Source organism: Erinaceus europaeus, chromosome 5, assembly GCF_950295315.1.
Source record: "Erinaceus europaeus chromosome 5, mEriEur2.1, whole genome shotgun sequence".
NCBI classification, from domain to species: Eukaryota; Metazoa; Chordata; class Mammalia; order Eulipotyphla; family Erinaceidae; genus Erinaceus; species Erinaceus europaeus.
The window spans coordinates 85,974,933-85,999,683 of record NC_080166.1 but is presented as its reverse complement, the minus strand read 5'-3'; the positions used below and the strand labels follow the sequence as shown (position 1 = coordinate 85,999,683).

Below are 24,751 nucleotides of genomic sequence, written 5' to 3'. Positions count from 1 at the left end.
CTGACGATCAGCGACCTGGAGCAGTTTTTCATGTTTGTTAGCCTTTTGGATCTCCTCTGAAGTGAATGTCTTGTTCATATCCTCTGCCCATTTTTGGATGGGGTCATTTGCTTTTTTGGTGCTAAGTTTGCTGAGCTCTTCGTATATAATGAATCTTCTTACTAAGCAGAGTTTGAATTAAGTTATTTCTTTATATACATGATAATTATATATATGATAATATTTTCTATTCACATTTCTATAGATGGATTTTCTATAATTGGCATTTTCTGAAATGCAAATTTTATGTAAGCTAAAAATGTTTGTGAATTATTATATCAAATTGCACTTAAACTCAATCTTTTGAAAAATGTATTAGTAACTTAATATTGATTTGTAAAATCATAACGGGTGTCTTCTTCTTCTAGCGTTTGCCCTTCTTCCGTAGCCAGTCAACAGCGTCAGGTAGAGCCTGATGTAAAGTTTCGAGACCTCCTTTGAATCTGGAGAGGTGGCAGTCATTGACTATGTGGGTCATAGTCTGTCTGTAGCCGCAGGGGCAGTTCGGGTCGTCTCTGGCTCCCCAGCGATGGAACATAGGGGCGTACCGGCCATGGCCTGTTCGATAGTGATTGAGGAGGGCCCAATCATAAATCCACACCATTCCCACCACCTGAATACGGTGTCCCCTTTCCCTCCATTGAAAGCCACAGTAGTTCTCTCAAGGTCACAAATATAATTTCCTGTCTATCTGTCTATATATTTGCCCATTTTCCCCCCATAGTCCCATCTTCTCTTTCTAAGCCACACCTCCACCCATTATTACTTCCAAATGTCCTTCCTGTTTTCCAGTTTTCTGTCCGGGTCCCGATGGAGTTCAGAGCCCTCTGGTCATCTTCCCCCTGTCACTTCTCCCCCACTGAGAGTATGGACCAAAATTCATTTTTCGGTTGCAGAAGGTGGGATTTGTGGCTTTTGTAATTGCTTCTCCACTAAACATGGGCTTTTGCAGGTCAATCCATCCGCCCAGCCTGTTTTTATCTTTCCCTAGTTGGGTAGGGATCTAGAAAACCCATAATCTCTCTCTCTCCACATGGCATTAGTCATAACTCTTCAGATTTCTTACTCATCACTGATTTTTAATAAAAAAATATTCATCAGAGTCAGTGTGAAGACTCGAACTTTTTTATGTGTGCCATTATTTAGAAATAGTATAAGCAAGTGCCCCAGGTAAGAAATAAAGATCAGTCAGTAGTTATTAAAACATACAAGTGGCATAAGGAAGAAAAATTGTCCACATTCAATTGGATAGATTTCTTGAGTGTTTACTTAGTATAGTGATGGTACTTTTCAAGATAAACTAAAAATGAAAGTGTCAGACTTTGCTTTTCATGTCATTGAAGCCTAGTTTCAGATTCACAGGATATTCCATGAGTACATTACAAAGAGAAGTGAAATGGTGGCTCAAGCCTCCTAAGTACATAGAACAAGGGATGATTATATCTCCTCTGTATATTTTTTGGCAGGCTTAAGCAGAGAGTTGCAGTGGAACTTATTCTAAGTTGCAGTGGAACTTATTCTATTATTTAATTATATATTTTGAAAGTTTATTATTTTGCATGTGCCAGAGGAAGGAGCATGGGCACTGAGCGCCATTCTGTTCTGGCTACTGTGGTACCAGGACTAGAACTCAGGTGCTCAAACATGAAAAGGGCTGCACTATCTGCTGAGTCACATTCCCAGCTGCTGAAAGTTTAGGTTGGGCACATGGCAGTCTTGAGATGGTGTCACAGAACAAAGAGGAGAAACTGAAATGATTTAAGATGACTGTACACAATGGTGCTAAAAATAGAAAGAAATGCTTTTTATAATTTTTTGACATTCTCACAAGTTCTTAAGATCCTATTATAGTTTTCCTTATGTAGATAGTTGTTGGAATGAGGGTAGATTCTATGTTCTGCTAGTTCTTGGCATTTACCTGGAGTCTAGTGGATCTGGGGCTGAGGTGTGAGAATGAGTTTGGGATTCCTATCAGAGTTTAATATAATATATAAGATCTAATCTTCTCTTAACAAATTGTAAGAAAATGGACTTGTAACTTTGAGAAGAAACAATAGAGTGTAAAATGTATACGGTCTCTTTCAGCTGTCTTTTGTATTGTATTTAAATACATGTGCTTTTTGTAATTTGGATATTCTTTAAATTAGGCTAATCTCTGCCCATTGCCAGATATTTCACTTGAACCTTGTTCCATTTTGGAATAGCTGGAATGTGGTGATTACAAGTTTTTTTTTTTTCTCCTGAAGAAACTCGAACTTCTTTGGCCATCAGGAATGATATTTACTTTGGTTTTATATAACAAGAGAAGACATTGTTCTAATCAAGACCTATACGTACTTAGTGAGAAAGAAGACTGAAGTATAATCAATTGTTACACACTACTCACTTTAAAATCATAATAAAAGTGGATTTTGTTTTATTCTTCTGTGGTGAAAGTATGCTTACGCTGATTATAGTCAAGTGTTAGAAGATTTTGATTTTCCTTAAAGCTTAGTGGATGAGATTTAATGTGTCTTTCATGTAATAGGGGTTGAGTGAGTGAAAATGGTTATAATTTTAGAAAGTATAGAATTTAATGATAGCCTATAATAATAACTACTAGAAAGCAAAACACATTTTAGGGGACTGGATGCTTTGTTGAGAGCACGCTACCATGTGCAAGGATCTTGATTCAAATCCATTGTCTCCACCTGAAGTGGGGAAGCTTCACAAGTAGCCGAGCAGGGCTGCATTCTTTCTGTCTCCCTCTCTCTCACCCTCAATACTCTCAATTTCTCTGCCTCTATCAAAAAGAAGAAGAAGGAGAAGAAGAGTGGTAGATTTTTCATGAAGGCACTTAACCCCAGTGACTACCTGATGACAGGTTAAAAGAAAAGAAAACAAACAAATAAACAATGACAACAACAAGAAACAAAGAATGAACCATATGCAATACCTGGCAGTGCCTTCAGGTTGCAGTAGCATATCCTTAGCTCTGTCAGTGTGTCACTACCATGACTTTATACATTATTTTACATGAATATATATGCACGTATATAGATATAATTTTCAAAAATATGAATTATTTAGAACTTACAAGCTCAACGCTCAAACTAGTGATATGATACCAAACTTTATTTCCTCTGATGTCCCATTGATTATACAGAAGGTTTGAGCATAGATGTTAAAAGAGGGGAAGGCAAGAAGAAATTATGATGGTGGTGGTGATAATGATGATGATGACAACTACAGCAATTACTAAGTGCTTATTACCAGGTGTTGGTACATTGAGTCCTCACAAAAGTCCTTATGATACATGTACTGTCATTATTCCCACTTAGGGCACAAAGAAACAATAGCTTGTGGAGAAAAAGTAACTTGGTTATGTTTAGTTAATGGGTAGTAGAGCTAGCATTAAATTCTAGGTGGTTGATGGCCAATGTCTAGTATAATAACTACTCTGCTAAAATAGAAGAGGCGTTACAGAAATTTAAGTAAGGGAGAGACGGTGCTTTTCAGCCTGAATGACAAAGACTTCTTTGAGTAAGTGGATCCTTGAAAGAGAAATTCTAACAAAGAGACTATTACCAGATAAAGATCATGATGTGGGAGAGTATAAAACATTAAGGGGATTTCCATTTCATTTCTGTAGTTTGGTCATTATGTTGCTGCTGAATAGGTGTGTCGAGGAACAGAATATAGAAACCAGATTACAGCCAGATTTTTTTCTTTTTTTTTTTTCTACCTTTTACCATGTGGGTTATTTCTGGAGCTGATGCCTGCATGATGAATACACTACTCCTGGTGATTTTATTATTTCTTTTTTTTCCCCACATAACAATACAACCCCCACTAGGTCCTCTGTCATCCTTTTTAGACCTGTAATCTTCCCCACACTCACCCCAGAGTCTTTTACTTTGGTACAAGACACCAATTCCAATTCCAGTTCAGATTCTACTTGTTTTCTCTTCTGATCTTGTTTTTCAACTTCTGCCTAAGAATTTTTATGTATTTAGATGGCTTTTCATTGGGTGCATTGATGTTAATAATTGTAAAGTCCTTTTGATTGATTAATCCACTGAGCATTAACTCCATCTCTGTCTTTTTAAATTTTATTTATTTTAAAGTCTATCATGCCAGATATGAGGATAGTTGTTCCTGCCCTTTTTTGTGGTCCACTGGATTATATGATAGTTTTCCATTCTTTCACTTTGAGTCTGTGTTTGTCTTGCTGAGTTAGTTGGGTTTCCTCTAGACCGCATGTTGTTAGGCTGTGTTTTCTGATCCATCTTCCTACTCTGTGCCTTTTAATAGATGAACTCAGGCCATTGACATTAATTGATATCAAAGATTGAAGACATTTTAACATCATTATTTTATATTTTTAGAGTATAGTGATATATGGCCTATTTATGGTGGTCTGACTGTTTATAGGAGACCTTTCAGAATTTCTTTCAGGGCAGGCTTGGTGATAGTTGATTCATTCAAATGTTGCTTGTCTGACAAGGTTTTTATGCCTCCATCTAGTCTGAATATGGGCTAGCAGGATACAGTAGCCTTGGTTGAAAGCCTTTCTCATTGAGCACTCGATAGATATCTTGCCATTCTCTTCTGGCCTGTAGTGTTTGTGTGGAGAATTCTGTTGCTAATCTTATGGGTTTTCCTCTGTAGGTGACTCTTGTTTTTCTCTTGCAGCCTTCAGGATCCTTTCTTTATCCTTATTCCTTTCCATTCTAAATATGATGTGTCTTGGTGTCTTTAAGTCTGGGTTAATTCTGCTTGGGACCCTCTGGGCTTCTTGAATCTTTATGTCTTTGATGTTGTCTAGACTAGAGATGTTCTCAGCTATTATGTCCTGAAGAATGCTTTCTTCCCCTCCTTCACTTTCTTCCTCTGGCAAGCCAATAATGCATATATTATTTCTTTTAAAGTCATCCCATATGTCTCTGTTGTTTTGAGTATCAACCTCTTTTTGAGATCTCTTACTTCTTTTTTAGTTGTCTCTAATTCATCTCTAATTCATCCTCGATCTTGTTAATTCTGTCTTCAGCCTTATTTGTTCTTTTCTCTCTCCCCTCTACTGTTTTCTGGAGTTCATCTATTTTGTTATCCTGTTCTGATACTGTTTTAGCTTGTTCAGCTAGTTGTGTTCTTAGCTCAGCTATTTCAGCTTTCAGCTCTATAATAACCTTGAGATAATTAGTGTTTTCTTCTAGAGTCTCATTTGTTGTTTCTGCACTTCTGATGACAAGTCTTTCAAACTCTTTCCTCACTCCTGTGATTATTTCCTTAACTAGTGTTTGGATGTTGACCTCATTATTTTGTGCTTCAGCCTTTGGAGGGGTTTTAGCTGGACTCCTGTCCTGGTTCATTTCTCCAATATGTCTTCTTGTTGGTTTAACCATTCTATATAGTATGATATGAGGTCCCTCTCTCAGTACTTTTCAAATTACTGATCACTTTTGCCTGGATTGACTTGTGTCTAAGTAAGGTAATTAAAGAGTTCACAGTTGTGGAAATTCATAGTTGTTTCAATATCATTTCAATCCCTGAGTTGGACCACAGAGGCTGTTAATAAGCCTCTTTTGTTCTTTTTCTTTCCTGTAGGCTATGGGAGCCTGTGGGCTTTTAAACTATAAGTAGGCTTCTTAGCTTAATCACTCACTGCTGATCAACAGATAAAGCAGGGTGGGGGAGAGATATTACAGTAGCTATGCAAGGAGACTCTCACACCCCAAGGATCCAAAGTTCCAGGCTCAATTCAGCTTCTTTGCCAAGCTTGGCAGTACTACTGGGCCATTAGAGTTTCGAAATAAGTCCTGTTTATGGTCTGTAGATTCTGAGGCAATTATTTACCATATTCTCATCAGAAGAACGATGTGGAAAGGCTCCCACTATACAGCCCCACTATAGGCCACCGAGATGTAGCTCTTCTCCTGAGTTTCCTGGTCAGTTTTCTATTCCCAGATATCAGCACAGGGCATTCCCCCTGCTGCTCCAGCCTCTGAGGGCAGTAGCAATGGAGACTCACAGTTGCATTTGGTGAGTTTTAGGGGAGTCCTTTCTGTCCTTCAGTAGTCTTTTTGTTGATAAAGCAGACTGGAGGTAGTGCCTCAACTAATAAACTGCCGGACTGTTATAAACCGTTCAATTTCTTTTTAGGCTCCTCCCTGTCTAGGAGCCACATGTGTTTACACTCACTGGTGGTTTGGTAGGTTCCTGAAGTCATTCTAGTCCTGCCTTCTTTCCTGTCCCAGGTGGTCTTCTTTGGTATTCCTAGTTGACCAGGGAGAGGAGAGGAGAGAAGCACAGCTGCTGCTCCACCACCCCACCTCCAGAAGTCTCCTGATTTTTATTATTTCTTTTACTTGATAGGACAAAGAAATTAACAGAAAAGTGACCAGGAGAGAAGAAAGACAGAGAGAATCTTGTAACACTGCTACAGGTTTGCATTCACCCTGTAAATGGGCACTGGGGCCTTTTATCTGGATCCCTACTCATGGTTACATGTGCATTCAACAGATGAGCCTCAGCTCAGCTCTTATAGAGACACCCTTGAAGACCCTAACGCCAAGCAAAATCAGTGTAGTAGGACATCAAGAATGGCTTTTAGAAGGAATATTCCATTGTCACACATACCTTAAAATTATAATCTTGTTGTAGGGAGGATTAATTATAATCAATTTGTAGGGAGGATATGAAGGAAAAATAATGACAAAATCTGGAAACACATCAGTGGTCACATTATAAGAGGTAGTGAAAGATAGCGCTTGAATTGCTGTACTGTGAAACTAAGAAAGTATTGGAGTAAGCAGGAATGGTAACTGAAAATGAAGATCCTGCTCATGGAAATAGATATGGATGAGACACTCTTTGAAAAGATGAGGAGTAGTTGACCTTTAAAAAAGTTGAGTTGGACATACCACTGTGAAATCCAGATAAAAACATCTCATAGGCAATTTTGAGAATCAGTGACATGGAAGAAAAAAAAATTAACAAGGGGCATGTGTGAAAACAGTGCATAGGGGCAGGAAGGAGGAAGAGTACATCATAGATTCTGTCTCTAGTCTTGAGGATGGTTGATGGGGTTTTCTGACAGTAATATGTGACAGATAGCAGCTTTGTGTTTTTCCTAAGAAGTTTATATATAATTTCCACATAAGCTTTTCTACATCATTTTCCGATTTTGAGGCTTCATCTCATGAGTGAGTCAACCACAAACACCCTATTACTACATATTAATCCTGTTAATCTCTGCCAAAATTCCAGATTTATACTAAATGTAGTCACTAAGAACTTGCCTTCTTTTTAATTCCTTTCATCACTTGGTATTGGCTCTTCATGTTCATTTTTATTGAATTCTTTCCTTTGTAATCTGCTTTTTTCTGATGGTCTATTTATTCTTCATGTTCTTCCTAGTTACATCTCATGGCCCATGTCCACTGTCTGCTATGCTGCTTCTACTAACATCATTGAGCTTGCTGTGAGTAACAGCAGTTTATCTGTTTTGCAAAATATGCCTTGATTTATATTATTTGTTCACGGTTTCCTTGGAGTTCCTTGTGTGGTCTTTAGAGTTTTAGAAACATATTGCCTAATATACCTCTGGCAACTGATGAAATGTGTACTGTTCAGTGGTGAGATTATCATATTTGAAAATATTTGAAATCACTCTATTTTAATACCATGCATTTGTTTTACACATTTTAATATAGCAAATAAGAATCACCTTAGGATGTGATCTGCACTTGCATTTAACATCTGTGTGGAAAGTGAAGATCCTCTGACATTTAGGGTTAGACACTGAATTCTTTAGGATCCTTAAATTTTAAAGGGATTAACACAGTTAATCCTACTGTGACTGTTCTCTCCTTCACATTTTCACAATGCTGGCAGCTATTCTGCTGAATATAAATAGAGTCTTGCTTGCTTTATCCTAGTAACAAAGCAGAGATGAAAGACTGTTGGCTAAAACATTTAATTAACTATACAGTGAAGGTGTGACCCGGCAGAGTTAGAGAGCCCAGCATTCTTCAGATTGACATACTGAATCACTCTGAAAAATGATCCTGCTCATCCCCTGGGGAGAATAATGGACTTCATTAACTTTTTTACTACAGAATGATTCTTCACTGGGGCATGGGTTGAGAGTAGTTGGGTTTGTGTAGTCTTAGAAATCTTTTTCTTCATAAGTGGAACTTAGGACAGAAACTTGGACTGACTATGTGTTGCACCAAAGCAAAGGACTCTGGGCAAGAAGGAGAAAGGATGGGATGGAGGGGTTGTATATATGCTGCTGGAAAAGCACCTGGGTTGAGGGGGAGAGTGTCTTGTAGACAGCTATCAGGGGAGATGAGAGGTTGTACCTAATTCTCAACAACTGTACTGTAAATTATTAACCCCCCCCAAATATTAATCCCACTCCAACCACAAAAAGTAGAAAATAGAAAAATGTTTTTTCCCTCTAGTTTGCTAAGAATTCTCATAGAACTATATTAGCTTCACACCTGTTCACTCTAAAAGATCATGCTTCTCTTTGCATTTCTGTAGTTGAGCACAATACTTGCTGTAGCATTAAGTAAGTGTGCCTAAGTGCATGAATGAATAAGTTTGACTTAAAGTGTTCCATTTCAAGCGCATTTACTTGTCAGAAAATATATAAACCATAAGACATTAGGAAAACAGAAATCATTTCACAATGGCATGCCACAGTAGCTAAAATTCGTATTTGGGAAGTCAAGCTTCATATGACTTCATAAGATGGAGTCTAGGGGGTGGTGCACTTGGTAAATGCACTTAGTAGGAGCACATGGATCCCAGTTCAAATCTCCAGCTCCTTGCCTGCAGGAGGGATTATTTCACAAGCGATGAAGCAGGTCTGCAGGTGTCTTTTTCTCCCCTCTCTATCATCCCCCTCCTCTCTCAATTTCTCTGTCCTATCTAATAAAATTGAAAAGATGGCCACTAGAGTAGTGGATTTGTAGAGCAGGCACTGAGCCCCAGCGATAACCCTTCAGGAAAAAAGAAAAAGAAAAAGGAAAGGAAAGGAAAAGAAAGAGAGAAAAAGAGTGTAAAGACATACACTTGTTACGCATGTGCAATTCTACATGCTCTATTTGTAGCTCCCTGGAATGAGGAACTCATTTAATACCCTGTCGTTCCTTGAGGATCACAGACTTGTTCAGAGAGTGTTTCACAGATACTTATCTAGAGTTGAAAGAAAATTGTACCTTTTTATCAACAATTATACTATAATCCATTAACCACGTCTCATAAAGCAACGTAAAAAAGTAAATGCGAAATAAAAATGGGGAAAAAAAGATATTTTCATCTTCAGTCTTCAAAATACTTCTGATTAGATGGTGTTTTTGCAATGTCCTTAAGGTGTGATGGCCTCTGATACCTACTGTGAGTTAATAATCAGATAATGTACCCAGTGCAAAAGATTTCCCTTATGATCCCAAGTTTGTATGTGTTTTCATAACACATACAGTACCAATGACAATCTGTTGTTTCAGTTCTAATAGCATCAAATTGAGAAGACTTTCTTTTGACCACTAATTCACTCTAAAAATGGTAAGGACAGGTTTATAAGTTATTTTAAGTTTCCCTAACTGGAAATATTTAGTAAAGATTGGACAAATTAGAGAAGAATGAATCTTCTTTGTTGATGGAATCAATTCTATTTGAGTCTTCTCTTGAAAAGCCCAGATAGAGTTCTCCAGGCAAATAAACTGTCCTTATACTTATTCCCATCAGTGCTCTAGAAATAGTTCAGACTGGATTCTTCGGTTAGATAATGTGTGATATATAAATGTAAGGGTGGAAGTCAGAAGAATCAAGTGTTGTTTTTCATTTCCAAAAGTCTGCTTTGTACATGTAACCTGTTATCTTAACAAGTTTTCTACTTTACCTGAAACCATTATCTGGCCATTCTGCTTTACTGTTACATAGTATTCTTGTAGGAATTGAGCCTGTATTTCTGTGTGATGCTGGTTGATTCATCGCATAGAATAATTCTTGAATGTGGTTCTCTGTAATTGAAAGGCAAAGGTCACTTGTGTCGTTAAAAATCTATTGTCCTTGGCAAAGGAAAAAACAGTGAATCAGTGTGTGTGTGTGTGTGTGTGTGTGTGTGTGTGTATACATATATATTTCCTACCTTTGTCTTATTTTAATACAAAACTCAAGAATAGTCTTATTCATTTGCTCATTTACTATGTCTCATTCCTTAATGAGAGTGAGCACAGTGAAGTCATAAAGGAAGGAATTGACACATTGGTTGCTTCGTAATATGGATGCCCTTACTTCCAAAAGGGCCTACATTGATTAGATGACCCTGACAACTGTTCTACTGTGCAACTCTGGATCAGTGCCATTTGCAACAGAGAAGGAAGAAAGCAGAGTGTAATTTTTTCCCTATTATCACAAAGGTCATTTTACATGTGCAAGAATCATAGACATGGTCTACCAGACTTGAACTAGCCAGTGAGAAAATGTAGAGCTGCAAAGGCTAACCAATTCAGATTAAAAAAAAAACATGTTTAAGATTTTTTATTAGTAAGTTAGTGATGATTGACAAGATTGTGGGATAAGAGGTGTACAATTCCATACAGTTCCCATCACCAGAGTTCCATGTCCTCTGCCTCCTTAGAAGTTTCCCTATTCTTTATCCCACTGGGAGTCTGGACCAAAATTCTTTATGGGGTACAGAAGGTGGAATTTCTGGCTTCTGTAATTGCTTTGCCTCTGAACGTGGGCATTGACAGATGGCTCCATACCCCCCAACCTGTCTCTTATCTTTCCCTAGTTGGGTAGGGCTCTGGGGAGGCGGAGTTCCAGAACACATTGGTGAAATCATCTGCCCAGGGAAGTCAGGTTGTCATCTTGGTAGCATCTTCTGCTTGGTGGCACCAGTTCTGTTTGTCCTATTCAGCACCAGTTTGCCAATTTATATTTGAGTTACAATATCCCCTCCTGGTTCCTCAATGTCCCTTCCTCTATAGTTTTTAGTTTTTTCTTCTACTGGCTTGGAAATCCTGCTTCCCCTCAGAATTCCTGGTTTAATTTTTTTTTTTTTTTTTTGAGGAGAGTTGGCCAGGTGTTGTTTTCAAGTCCCCATTTTGACCCCCCACCCCTGATTCAGTTTTCTTAAAGATATTTGTTATCAGGGTTATAAGGTGCACTGGGAAGTAGGAATATAGGTCTTTTTATTTCACTCAAACTTATTGAAACATGCCTGTCATTCTTGAATATATGATTGACATTCGTGATAACAGGACTGCTTAGAATTCTAGCTGCAATCTTCTCTATCTCTGTGGGTGTCTTCTGTATGGTACCAGGCAGCACATTTTACACGTTTACATCTTAAGATGTAAACTGAAGAAGTGAACTGAAGGTGTGATTTTTCAGATGAGAGTAAGATTGCTGTTTTTTCATTCAGTGTCTTAACATTTAGTGTGTGTGTGTGTGTGTGTGTGTGTCCCATCTTTACTTCATGAAAATAGTGCACCTATAGTGTGCTTGCGTTGCCACTTAGACTCAGGTTTGAGCTAGACTCTGACCCTACTGTACTGAAGGAAGCTTCAGTGCTGTGTTTTCTGTCTGTGTCTCTGTATCTGGGGAAGAAAAAACAAAAAAGACTTGGAATGGTAATTCCCTGGCAGTGACCAAAGGGAAGGAAGAAGGAGAGAGAGGGAACAAAAGAGAGAGCACGCACAAGTGATGGAAAGGGGAAGAGAAAGAGAAGAAAGAAAAAGGGGAAGAAAGGAAGAGAGAGGGAAAGAGAAAGAGAGAAAAAAAGAAAGAAAAATGGAGGGAGAGAGGACATAAATGGTTGACCCTTTTTTGACATGGAGCCATGGAGACTTAACTTTTGCGTTTACCAGAATAATATTTTATTTTTTATTTTATTATTTGCCATATAATTTCTTATTGACTATTTTTTATGTCAACCAGTGAACAAAAATATACTTAAAATACTTCCAGATGATATGTATCATTTTTTTTAAAGTGGGTGTTTGTCCATAAAAAGGCTGTAGTCTTCTTGATTTTAGTTGTTCCTAATAATTCTTTGCAAAAATAGAATTTTTTTTATATGTGGGAGGTCTAAAAAATGATGGATAGCTTAACTTTCAGTCTTCTCAGACACATAACAGAATATTGCCTATGTCTTCCCATGAGCCTTACCATACACCAGACCATGTTGCAATAGAGAGGGTGATTGGTGAACACCATTGTGAACACAGGTTAAGTATTTGGTTTTATAAGTGTCAAGAGAGGATGGGGGGGGCATAGTGGTCATGCAGAGACACTCATGTCTGAAGCACCAAAATCCCACATTTAATCACCCTACATCACCATAAACTAGAGTTTATGGTAAGACAAAAACAAACATAACAGAACACACAAATACATTGTCAAGAGAAGACAAGATTGTTTTGAATGTCAGCATTTCTTTGGGCACTGTGAATCTGTATAATTTATAAAAGTGTGGCAGTGCCCTGATGGGTGCTTAATGAAATGCTCTGTGACATTAAATTATTTTCTAACATTTTCTACCAACACTTATTTATTTTTGCCTGCTCAATCTATTAGAATTTTATGAAGACTTATCCTGAAAAAGAGATCAGTTGGGAACCTCATGAGTTGAAAAATAATTTCATATGAGAATAAAAATTGAGACATTTGCTGACTAAATGTGAAATCCATGGATTTCATCCCCAGTCTGACATAGTTGTTATGGATAAGCTTTCTGACCACTACCACAGATCATGAATTATGCTGGGCAAAGATGAATTTATTGATCAGTTCACAGTAGACTCAGTAAAGATATAAATTTTTCAGAGTAACTTGTAGGAGTAGACTGATGAGCATTTTTCTGTGTTTAAGTAGTGTTTTACTTAGTTTTAAAGTTGATTGCTGCTTATCCGAGATGTGGAGAAAATGCTAGAATTGCAGCATATACAAACTTATTTAGAACTAGTCTTCTAGAGCCTACTTCAGTGCTACTACTTAAGAATCCTACTTTACAACACATTTTTTCCATTGCTGAATAATTCTTATTTTTATTAGTATTAATGAAGGGTTAATGCTTTACATTGGAGCCACTGACATATACATACAATTTCATTATGTGCTAGGCTTTCACAGTTTTCTTCTGTTTCCCCCAGAGTCCTTTGCTTTGATAATACACCATGTCCAGTCCATGTTTCACTTTGTGCTTTCCCTCTCCACCCTTACTTTATTAAGTTCCCAAATGAGTGAGATCATGTGATATTCTTTTTTTTTTTTTTTCCTGACTCCAGGGTTATTGCTGGGGCTTGGTGCTGGCACTACGAATCCACTGCTACTGGCAGACATGTTTTTCCCCATTTTTTATTAGATAGGACAGAGAGAGAGATTGAGAGCAGGAAAGAAAGACACCTGCAGCCATGCTTCACAGCCTGTGAAGTGACCCCCCTGCCGGAGGGGAGCCAGGGACTTAAACTTGGATCATTTTGTGGGTCCTTGTGCTTTGTACTATGCGTGCTTAACCTGGTGTGCCACTGCCTGGCCCCTGTTTAATTGATATTCATCTTTCACTTTTGGCTTATCTCACTCAACATGGTGTCCTCACATTTCACCCAAAAGGATCATTGCTGAATAATTCTAACTACTACAAAATATTTTAGGACCACATGTTGACACAACTGATAGAGCTCATACATAAGTCCAAGTATGAAAACCCAGGTTCATACCCTCTCCAATCCTCACCTACAGAAGAGGAAGCTTCATGAGTAGTGGAACAGTGTTTTAAGTGTCTTTCTTTCTCTCTTCCTGTCTCTTGCCTCTGCCTTTCTCTTTGCCTCTGTCATAAAAGAGAGAAAGAAAAAAGAAAAGAATGGCCACCAGGAGCAATAGAGTTGTTAATTTAGGCACTGAGCCCTAGCAATAACCGTACTAGAGAAAAAAAAATCGTATCTTTTCTGTTTTTTTCCTTCAGCAGTGATTTATTTTATAACCTAGTGTCTCATCTGTCAGACATTGTACCTTTTTTTTTGGCCTCTAGGGTTATCACTGGGTCTTGGTTCAGGCACTACAAATCCACTGCTCTTGGTGGCCATTTTTTTTTTCCCATTTTTGTCGGATAGAACAGAGAGAAATTGAGAGGGAAGAGTAACAGCGAGGTACCTACAGACCTGCTTCACCACCTGTGAAGCAACCCCCTTCAGGTGGAGAACTGGGGCACTAAGACCCGGGCCCTTGAGTGGGTCCTTGTGATGTGAACTATGTGCACTTAATCTGATGCACTACCGCCCAGCCCCCCCTTTTTTTTTCTCACATAATGGATATCATGTATAATGGATATCATGTAGAATTTTTATTTTTCTAGTATTCTCAATAATCTCTGGTTTACTACGGATTATTCAGAACTAAACACTGCTAATGACATTTCCTAGGAGACTATATTAATTTTGGCAGTTTGTCTTAATGTTTGTATTATTATTAGAAATAATTAATTCCTGGTTCAAGGTCCTGGTCCCCACCTGCAGGGGGAAGCTTCATAATTGGCGGAGCAGAGCTACAGGTGGCCCTCTCTCTCTCTCTCTCTGTCTCTCTCTCTCTCTTCCAGTTGCTGGAGCTTGGTGTTGGCACTATACAAATCAACCACTTCCGGTGGCCTTTGTTTTTTTCTTGATAGGACAGAGAGAAATTGAGAGGAAAGTGGAGAGAGAGAGAGGGAGAGAAAGATAGACACCTGTAGACCTTCTTCACTGCTTGTGAAACGACCTACCTGCAGGTGGGGACCTGGGTACTTGAACCTGGATCCTTGAGTGGGTTCTTGTGCTTTGTACAATGTGCACTTAACCCAATATGCCACCATCTGACCCCTTTCTCTCTTTTTCTTACTCTTTACTCCAGTCTGTCTCTCACTTTCTATCAGAAAAGAAATCAACAGTTCAGTTACTGAGCTTCAGCAATAACTCTGATGGCAAAATAATAATAGTAATAAAAATAAAGAAATAATTAGTCCTTTATAGCCTTGTTAATAATTCTGTTATTAAACTAAAACTCTTAGTTTTTTCACTGATGCTATTTTTTGTGGTCCTGGATTCTAGGTTTTAATATTCAAGCATCAGAAATACCCTATTGCTTCTGTTGGTTCATTTCCCTAGTCCTGATACAGAAAACAGAAGAGTGAGCTTCCCTGGACAGTTGTGTGTCTGCTGCATCTCCCTTTAATTGCCAACCTGGTTTTCCTCCATGTTCACCATTTGTATTTTGGGGGAACTAAAAGATTCATGGCATGAGTTGAAAATATTGTTCAGTTAAGTCAGTTCATGGTAATAATGACTACTGGTAATAGCTCTCTAGAGCTACTCTTCAAGTTCTCATATAGGATTAGGTAAAAATACAAGTGAGGAAAATGAGAGTTTCAAAGACTAACTTCATTTGTGTATTCATTTATTCAACAATATATTCATTCAACAACCATTGACTGGTCCCTACTATATGATAAGAGTTTCTGCCTTGTGCCTATTAGAAATGGCTGTAAAATATTCTTTGAACATTCCTGAACATAATATAATTTTCTCAGTGCTAGAGAAGAAATGAGCCATCACACGAGAAGATAGGGAGGGAGGAACCTTAAATGTGTATTCCTAGGTCAAAGAAGTTGTTCTGAAAAAGTGGCATCTTGTTTGATTTAAACAGCACGACATTCTGAAAAAGGCAACACTATGGATATGGGGCAAAGAGCAGTGTTTACAAGGGGTGAGGCACAGTGCAGAGCATTTCTAGGTCAGTACAATTATTTGGTATCCTGTAATAGTGGATAGATGCCATTTTATATTTGCTAATACCTGTCAAATGGCACATACCAAACACCAAGAATATTTCCTGATGTAAGTAATGGCCTTTAGATGGCAATGATTAACTAGTTTGTTTATTGATTCTAACAAATGCACCAATTAGGTGTAGATGAGGCACATAGTATGGATGTGTGGAGTGAACTGAGAGCTGTAGATTTTCTGCTCAGTTTTGCTGTGTCCCTGAAACTGTGTTAAAAAATAATTTCGGGATGGAATTGGAGTATTGCACCAAAGTAAAAGACTCTGGGGTGGGTGGGTGGGTGGGGAGAATACAGGTCCATGAAAGATGATGAATGACATAGTGGGGGTTGTATTGTTAAATGGGAATCTGGTGAATGTTATGCATGTACAAACTATTGTATTTACTGTTGAATGTAAAACATTAATTCCCCAATAAAGAAATAAATTATTTAATAAAAAAATAATAATAATTTCGGGAGTCGTGCGGTAGCACAGTGGGTTAAGCGCACGTGGCGCAAAGCGCAAGGACCAACACAAGGATACCGTTTCGACCCCCGGTTCCCCACCTGAAGGGGAGTTGCTTCACAGGTGATGAAGCAGGTCTGCAGGTGTCTGTCTTTCTCTCCCCCTCTCTGTCTTGCCCTCCTCTCTCCATTTCTCTCTGTCCTATCCAACAACAACTACATCAATAACAACAATAACTATAACAACAATGAAAAACAACAAGGGCAACAAAAGGGAAAATAAATAAATAAATAAATAAATAAATATTAAAAAATAATTAAAAATTTAATTTCAGGAAGTCAGGCGGTAGCACAGCGGGTTAAGCACACGTTGCGCGATGCACAATGACTGGTGTTAAAGATCCCGGTTAGAGCTCCCGGCTCCCCACCTGCAGTGGGTCCCTTTACAGGTGGTGAAGCAGTTCTGCAGGTGTCTATCATTCTCTCCCCCTCTGTCTTCCCCGCCTCTCTCCATTTCTCTCTGTCCTATCCAACGACAGCAACAATGACAACAATAATATTAACCACAACAATGATAAAACAACAAGGGCAACAAAAGGGTAAAAAAAATGGTCTCCAGGAGCAGTGGGTTCATGGTGCAGGCACTGAGCCCTGTTAGTAACCCTGGAGGCAAAAATAGTAATAATAATTTCAAAGGTCAACAAGATAGCTCACCTTAAGAGACACCTGCTTTGCTATTTATGTGTCCAAGGTTCGAGTGCTACCAGTGCTTCACCAAGGGCAGCCCCAGTGCTATATACATTACCTTCTCCTTGTCTCTCTGTTTCTGTTTCTCTTTTTCTGTCGAAGAAGTTAGCCCAGAGCTATGAGGTTCCAGTAACAATAACAAAACGTTCTGTTGTTGCTAGAGATTGACTGCTCCAGGCTGACCTTTTAGAGAGAGATAGAGACCGAGAGACAGAGACAGAGACACCAAACCATAGCACCAAAGCTTTGTCTAGTATAGTGGAGATTTGGCTTGAACCTGGGCCATACACATGGCAAAACAGATGTATTGTCCAAGTGAGCTATTTAGCAGTCCCCCACAAGTCTTATTTTTGAAAGTATACCCATGCAACCTATGTTTATTCCCTTTACTAGAGGATGAAGCTGCAAAAAATCTTAAGTTTCATGAGATACCAACTATGATGAAATCCAAGTGTATTTGTAACAGTGATCTTTCTTAGATTTCTTAGGTAGGCAAATTCTGCATCTTTTTCTTAAAATATTTATTGTGTGTATGGTGTGTGTGTGAGAGAGAGGGAAAGAGAGAGGGGAAAGGGGAGGTGGGAGAGGGAGAAGGAGAGGGAGGGAGAGAGGGAGGGAGAGAGGGAGGGAGAGAGGGAGAGAGAGAGGAAGAGAGAGAGGGAGAGAGAGAAAGAGAAAGAGGGAGAGAAAGAGAAAGAGAGAGAAAGAGAAAGAGGGAGAGAGAGAGAAAGAGAGAAAGGAAGAGAGAGAAAGGGAGAGAGAGAGAACACTCATGCATGAGTTGGTGCAGGGTTTGAATCTGGTGACTCTAGAGCTTCAGGCATGCAGGTTCAGCTATTCCCTCAACCCTTAGAGTCTAGCCTCAGAATTTTGCTTTCGGTGTCGTGTTTAAAATTGCATAGCCAGTAAGGGTAGACAGCATAATGACTGTGCAAAGAGACTCTCATGCCTGAGGCTTCAAAGTCATAGGCTCAACCCCTCTTATCATCATAATCCAGAGCTGAGCAGTGCTCTATAAAATACATAAATAATAAAGATAAAAAATAAAATCTCATAGCCAAATATATGAAAAATAAAGTCTAGCTTCAGTTATAAGAAGTCAGATGGTTCAGAAAGATGATTTAAAACAATTTATTTATAAAATGGAAATATTGACAAGACTGTAGGATAAGAGGAGTGTAATTCCACATAATTCCCACCATCAGAACTCTCTATCCCATCCTCTCCCTTGAAACCTTTCCTATTCTTTAGCCCTCTGGGAGTATGGACCCAGGATCGTTGTGGGGTGCAGAAGGTGGAAGGTCTGGCTTCTGGAATTGCTTCCCCTCTGAACATGGGCGTTGTCAGGTTGATCCATACTCCCAGCCTGTCTCTCTTTTCCTAGTGGGGCGGGGATCTGGGGAGGCAGGACTCTAGGGACACATTGGTGGGGCCGTCTGCCCAGGGAAGTCAGGTTGGCATCATGGTAGCATCTGGAACCTGGTGGCTGAAAAAGAGTTAAGATGAAAAACAGAACAAATTGTTGACTAATCATGAACCTACAGGCTGGAATATTGCAGATGAAGATTTGGGGTCTCCATTTTGGAAAAGCTAGTAGGTCTATTTTAGGTGTATCCCAAGGGGCCCATGGCTTTACTAGTTTTTGCCTGAGCCTGACAGCTAACATGTGGGTGGACCCAAGGTATTGTCTGGGGAAATGGTGTCAGAGTTGGAAAAAGGGCTAGAAAGCTGGATCAGGGAAGAGAGTAGCTCCCAAATATGGGAAAAGTATATAAATAATGTTAACTATAAACCCATTGATTTGATCTGAGGTCCATATTCAGCATAGGAGCCTATGTAACCTCTGCATTCCTGTAGGTCTGAGCTCACATTCTATGGTCATGACTAAAAACATTCTAAGCTGCACTAATTTCAGGACCCATCTTCCTCTAGTGGTAGAGTATGTTGCCAAAGTTTTCTTTGGAGAATGGAACAGTCCCTACCATTGTTGATCCACATTGAGGGCGAGGTCCTATAGGGGCCCACAAAGGGGTCCATTATGTTGTTCCTGATGGAGATGACCAGTGACAGTGGCTAGAGGGATCTGTTAGAGGTTTAAGCCTGTCATGTCTGTGTGGTTCAGAATGATTTTGTTTCACACCTACCTAATTTCCAGAGAAGATCTCCTTCAAATTCACGGTAGCGAATGGAGAACTTGACAGTGTCACTTAGAATTGGTGACATTTGTTTTCCCTGAAATCATTTTATAAAAGTAATGATGACCTTCCTGGAGTGACTGAATTATTTGGACCTTAGTACATCTAAGCATGACACAGTACATTGCACTGACATTCTTTCATGTGGTAGTCTACCCGTGACCGCAGTTTAACCTTAAAGTCCTTAGGCAGCTTGAGATTGATCCACAATTGAAGCAGATGTGGGAGAAAATGCTAGAAAAGGAATAAAAACATTGTATTGTTTTGTACACTGCCCGTGTTCAAGCCTAGGCTTTACGACATTGGAATATGTGTATAGGATCTATCCCTCTTTGTCTATGTCTCTGTCTCTCTCTGAAAAAGAAATTTTAGTGTGTTAAAGTCACAGTGATGGTAAAAAGGAACAGAAATGGAGAGGACAAGTAAAAAAGACTAGCCTGAATCAATGTTTAGTAATAATAATAATAATTAGCAAATGGTGAGCATTTTTAACTTTCACCCCAGTGTTTGTTGTATAGAACTGAAATGGACCTGTGTCAATTTTCTTCTTTGCCATATAATTGATTATGAGAAATGATGCAGTCCATAAATACTCCTGTGAGCTTTTGGGAGTCCAACACTTTGTCCACAGCACAGCTTCCCAAGCTCTAGTCCTTTTATTTGTGGCATATGTGCATGTTCTATTCTGAAGCACTCCATGTAGCCATTTGGCAAGCCATCTTTCTGAAGTGTATCTTAAGCTTCATAATTGAAATATACCTGTGACCTTTCATAAAGGATATGAAACCAGGGATTCAACCAGGATATCCAACCAGGGATTCAACCAGTCACAGATCAAAAATGTATTCTTTGTGGACAAAGGTTGTGTGTTGTTAAAATTCGGAAGGCTCTTGCCGGGCGGGTTAGCTTCACGGGCGGGTAACAGAGACGCGGAGACAACGGCTGGGCAGGGAAGCTGTATTTCTTTATTCAGGAACAACGATTCATAAACTAAGACAAACTAATCGCCAAACAGAACTCTGCTGTCTCTTTGCGGCGGCACAAACACTCTCTCTTACTCTTGAACTCAGGAACTCTCCAACTCTGGAACTCTGGAACTCTCGTACTGGGGAACCCTCTGAAACTCTCTTTCTAACTCTGGAACTCTTGAACTCTCGTACTCGGGAACCCTCTGAAAACTCTGGCACTCTCGAACTCAGGAACCCTCTCCCGGGGTTCCTTGGGGCGGGGCCAAGCGGGCCCACGAAATTAACAGGACTGATGCAATTCTCTTGGCAGGGGAGAACTAGAACCCAATGTAAAGCATACAACAGTTGTGCCTGTATTGAATTCATAGAGATCTTGGCCTTGTCATTATTTCCTATAGAATACAGTACAATAACTCTTTATATAGCATTTACATTGTGTTAGGGAGTTGAAATCATCTACAGATCACTTAAAGTTTATAACATAAATTTGCATAGGTTCTCTGCAGAGATCATATAATAAACACCATTCCTAAATCTAGACATTAGGGCATTTGCAGGGGGTTCTTGGAATGAGTTTTCCAAGGTATTAAGGAGGTAACTGTTTTGCATTTTTCCTTTCACATGAACCAAGAGCAAACAAACCAAATAGCATTTTTTTTTTGTTTCAATCTGTCAACACTATTCAGAAGTTCACTATAGGAAACTTTTATATTTACTCTAAGTGGCTCCTGCTTGTTAGTTTTACTTCATTATTTTAAATATCTTTAATGGTCCCTTCATAATTTCTTGGTCAGGTGTTGCTTCTTGCTGTTTATGTAAGTACTGTACCAAGCTTCCTGCAGTTCCAGTTTTTCTGAATCCAATTTTCCGTGTAGTGAAAAGGGAAAGTATCTAGCTTGTGATTGTTTCTAAGTGGGAGTGGACAATTAGCACAGATATTTCCTAGACTCAGAGAGTCAAAGGGTGAAATCTACAGTCTGAGAATATGTATTTGTTTCAGATTTGGGCTTTTGATAGTTGTAATGTTGGCTCTCATTCACTATTTCCACAGCAAACCTAGAGGTTCCTGAGAAAGGGAATTGGTAACTATTTTTTTGTTCTTGCGGTCTATATCTGTTGATGCTGAAGGAGTGTGGTAGAGCTATCTTAAACTACATGTTCTAGTTGAGTCTTTTTTTAAAAAAAAAAAAAAATTTTTTTTCCCTCCTGGGTTACCACTGGGGCTCAGTGCCTGCACTACAAATCCACTGCTCCTAGAGGCCAGTTGTTATTGTCATAGCTGTTGTGGTTGGATAGGACAGAGAGATATTGAGAGGGATGGGGAAGACAGAGAGGAGGAGAAAAAAGACACCTGCAGACCTGTTTCATAGCTTGTGAAGTGACCCCCTGCAGGTGGGGAACCGGGGGCTCGAACCGGGATCCTTACACCAGCCTTTGCGCTTTGCGCCACCCATGTACATTTAATCCATGACACTACCACCCAGTTACCTTTTTTAGAAGATTTTTTAAAACTTTATTTAATTTGATAGGACAGAGAGAAATTGAGAAGGGAGGGAGGGAGGGAGGGAGAGAGGTTGAGAGGGAGAGAAGTTGAGAGACAGAGAGAGAGAGAGAGAGAGAGAGAGGTGTTGTACTGCTTCACTGCTTGTAAAGCTTTCCTCCTGCAGGACCAGGAATTTAATCCCAGATCCTTGAACATGGTAACGTGCACTTAACCAGCCCCCAAGTCTCTCTATAATGAACTATCTCCTCATTCTATTACTCTTTTCATCCTGTCTACTCTACCCAAAAGAAGGAGAGGGCAGGAGAGAAATATATAAAACTTCTTTAAAATTGTTTTATTTTAAAGAGAGAGAGAGAGGGAGGGAGAGGGAGAGAGAAAGTAATAGAGGCTCTGTGCTGGGACTGCAGAGTCTTAGGCATGAAAGTCTTTTGTATAAAATATGTAAATCTTAGGTCCTGGCATAGGTAGTCCTTGTTATTTCCTCTTTTCTTGATCTATTGTCTGGATCTTATAATTCCCATTGCAGAGTCTCATCTTTTGATGATAGCAAACATAATAACTTATCTAGCAGTGGAGTCCATTGTTTGAGCCTACAGGCTGCTTTGCCGATGAGATTTGGTGACCGGACCACTTCAGAGTGTAATCTTGATGCATTAAAATATAGCCCACGGATAATTATGCCAGGCTTGTTCAGCATTGTTCTTCAACTCACCCATCAAGTTAGAGTGCTCAGCACTTCGGAGGTCCCCAACAAATGTAATAAGTGAATAGAAATGAACTGTCAGTTGGGTGTCTGGATGAAAATTGACTTATATAGCATAATCGGTGTGTGCAGTGAGGGAGTAATGCTAGTATTTTGTATAAGGAAAAGATTTGGAGTGAATTATAAAGAAATCAGTAAAAATCCCCAGCCTGTAAAAATGTAGTAAAATTAAATGACTTAGGAAATCATGGCTTACACAGATGTTAAAAGTAAATGTCACAGGTTTCTGATTTTTGACTATGGAAATTCTATTTGAGTTTTAAGCTGGCTAGTGGAGAAAGAAACACATTAGCAGTGAGATTATTTTTTCAGCAAAGGGCTACTATTGAATAAAATAGACACATGGAAGACACTATATATGTTTCATTACAATAGAGCTCTTCTTTTGAAAGGAGATAAGAACTTAAGGGTTTTCTTCTATAGATTGTAATTTCACATCTGAAGTGTGTTAATTTGAAGTGTTTTTTAATACTTCAAATCAGATACTTCCTATTATACTTCCCTCAGTCACTCTAAAGCTGACCTTATCAAAGTGAGGACTGTAAAAGCTGAATAAGGGCAAGAGACTGGCATACTTTAACAATGACTCTTGGGAGTCGGGTGGTAGCGCAGTGGGTTAAGCGCAGGTGGCGCAAAGCGCAGGGACTGGCATAAGGATCCCAGTTCGAGCCCCTGACTCCTCACCTGGAGGGGAGTCACTTCACAGGCGGTGAAGCAGGTCTGCAGGTGTCTATCTTTCTCTCCCCCTCTCTGTCTTCCCCTCCTCTTTCCATTTCTCTCTGTCCTATCCAACAATGACATCAATAACAACAACAATAGTTACAACAATATAACAAAGGCAACAAAAGAGAATAAATAAATAAATAAATATTTTTAAAAAAACAACAATGACTCTTTAGTCACTATCAGGCCACCCCATCAGCTGGGGCCATAGTTGGGGAGTCCTGGGATTCCCACACAAACACGATGAGCCTAGTCCTTGAATAGATCCCTCTCTTCATTATCACTGGTCATCTCCATCAGGAACAACATAATGGGCCCCTTTAGGGGCCCCTATAGGACTTTGCCCTGTTCCATCTTCTGAAGGGGGATTAGATAATGTACTCTATTTACAGCCTGAAGAAGATGGGTCCTGAAATTGATGCGACTTGGACTGTTGCTACCTATGACCACAGAATGCAAGTTTGGATCTACAAGGACAGAGGTTACATAGGCTCTAGTGCTTAATATGGGCCCCAGATCAAATCAATAGGGTTTACAGTCAATGATATTTATACATTTCTCCCATATTTGGGAGCTACCCTTTTCCCTGATCCAGCTTTTTAGCCTTTTTTCAGCCATGGCATCATCTCCCCAGACAATAAGCTACGTTCACCTGCATATCAGATGTCAGGCTCAGACAAAACTAATAATGTCATGGGCCCTTTGGAATATAACTAAAATAGGCCTACTAGCTATCTTCAAAACAGAGACCAGCCCAACTCTTCATCTGAACTATTTCAGCCTTTAGGTTCATGATTAGTCAACAATTTGGTTGGCTCTGTATGTTAACTCTTTTTCAGCCATCAGGTTGCAGATGCTACCATGAAGCCAACTGGACTTCCCTGGGCAGACGACCCCATCAATGTGTCCTGTCCTGGAGCCCTGCTTCCCCATAGGCCTGCCCCACTAGGGAAAGAGACAGACAGGCTGGGAGTATGGAACCACCTGCCAACACCCATGTTCAATGGGGAAGCAATTCCAGAAGCCAGACCTTCCACCTTCTGCACCCCATAATGTCCCTTGGTCCATACTCCCAGAGAGATAAAGAATAGGGGAGGGAATGGGATATGGAACTCTGGTGGTAGGAATTGTACCCCTCTTATGGTTTTGTCAGTGTTTCCATTTTATAAATAAATTTTTAAGAATCTATTAATAGTACTGGAACCAGCTGTATTTATAATGAGACAAAAGCATCAGAATTATGAGGCAGGCTGTCTTCTTTCCCTGAACTGGAATGGAAAGGCAGATCTGGTTCAGGCAATCATAAGACAGAGAACATAACTGTACAGGACTAAGACTGGCCTTGCCTGCGTGTGTGTCAGCTTGTGTGCATATGCACATGTGTGCATACATGTCTCCGTGTGTTTGAGTTTGCATGCATATGTACAGGTGCGCTCGTGCGTACATGCTTGTGTGTGCTTGTCTACAGGTGTGCATGTGTGCGTGCATGGTCTGTGTGTGCATGTGTGTTAGCTTGCGTACATGCCTATGTGAGTGTGAGTTTGTGTGTGTGTG

The 24,751-nt window shown here is 39.5% G+C and overlaps 1 protein-coding gene across 3 annotated transcripts in view; it reads left to right on the top strand.

The window, feature by feature from the left end:
* TMTC2 (transmembrane O-mannosyltransferase targeting cadherins 2) overlaps window positions 1-24,751 on the top strand; it is a 538,840-nt gene that overhangs the window by 149,021 nt on the left and 365,068 nt on the right. The window contains exon 2 of one of the 3 annotated variants that reach the window (XM_060191459.1): window positions 7,438-7,501. The exons of the other annotated variants lie outside the window; for them this stretch is intronic. Within the exon in view, the coding sequence (XP_060047442.1) occupies window positions 7,438-7,501 (64 nt within the window). The remainder of the gene's footprint in view (window positions 1-7,437; window positions 7,502-24,751) is intronic. 3 annotated transcript variants of the gene reach the window in all.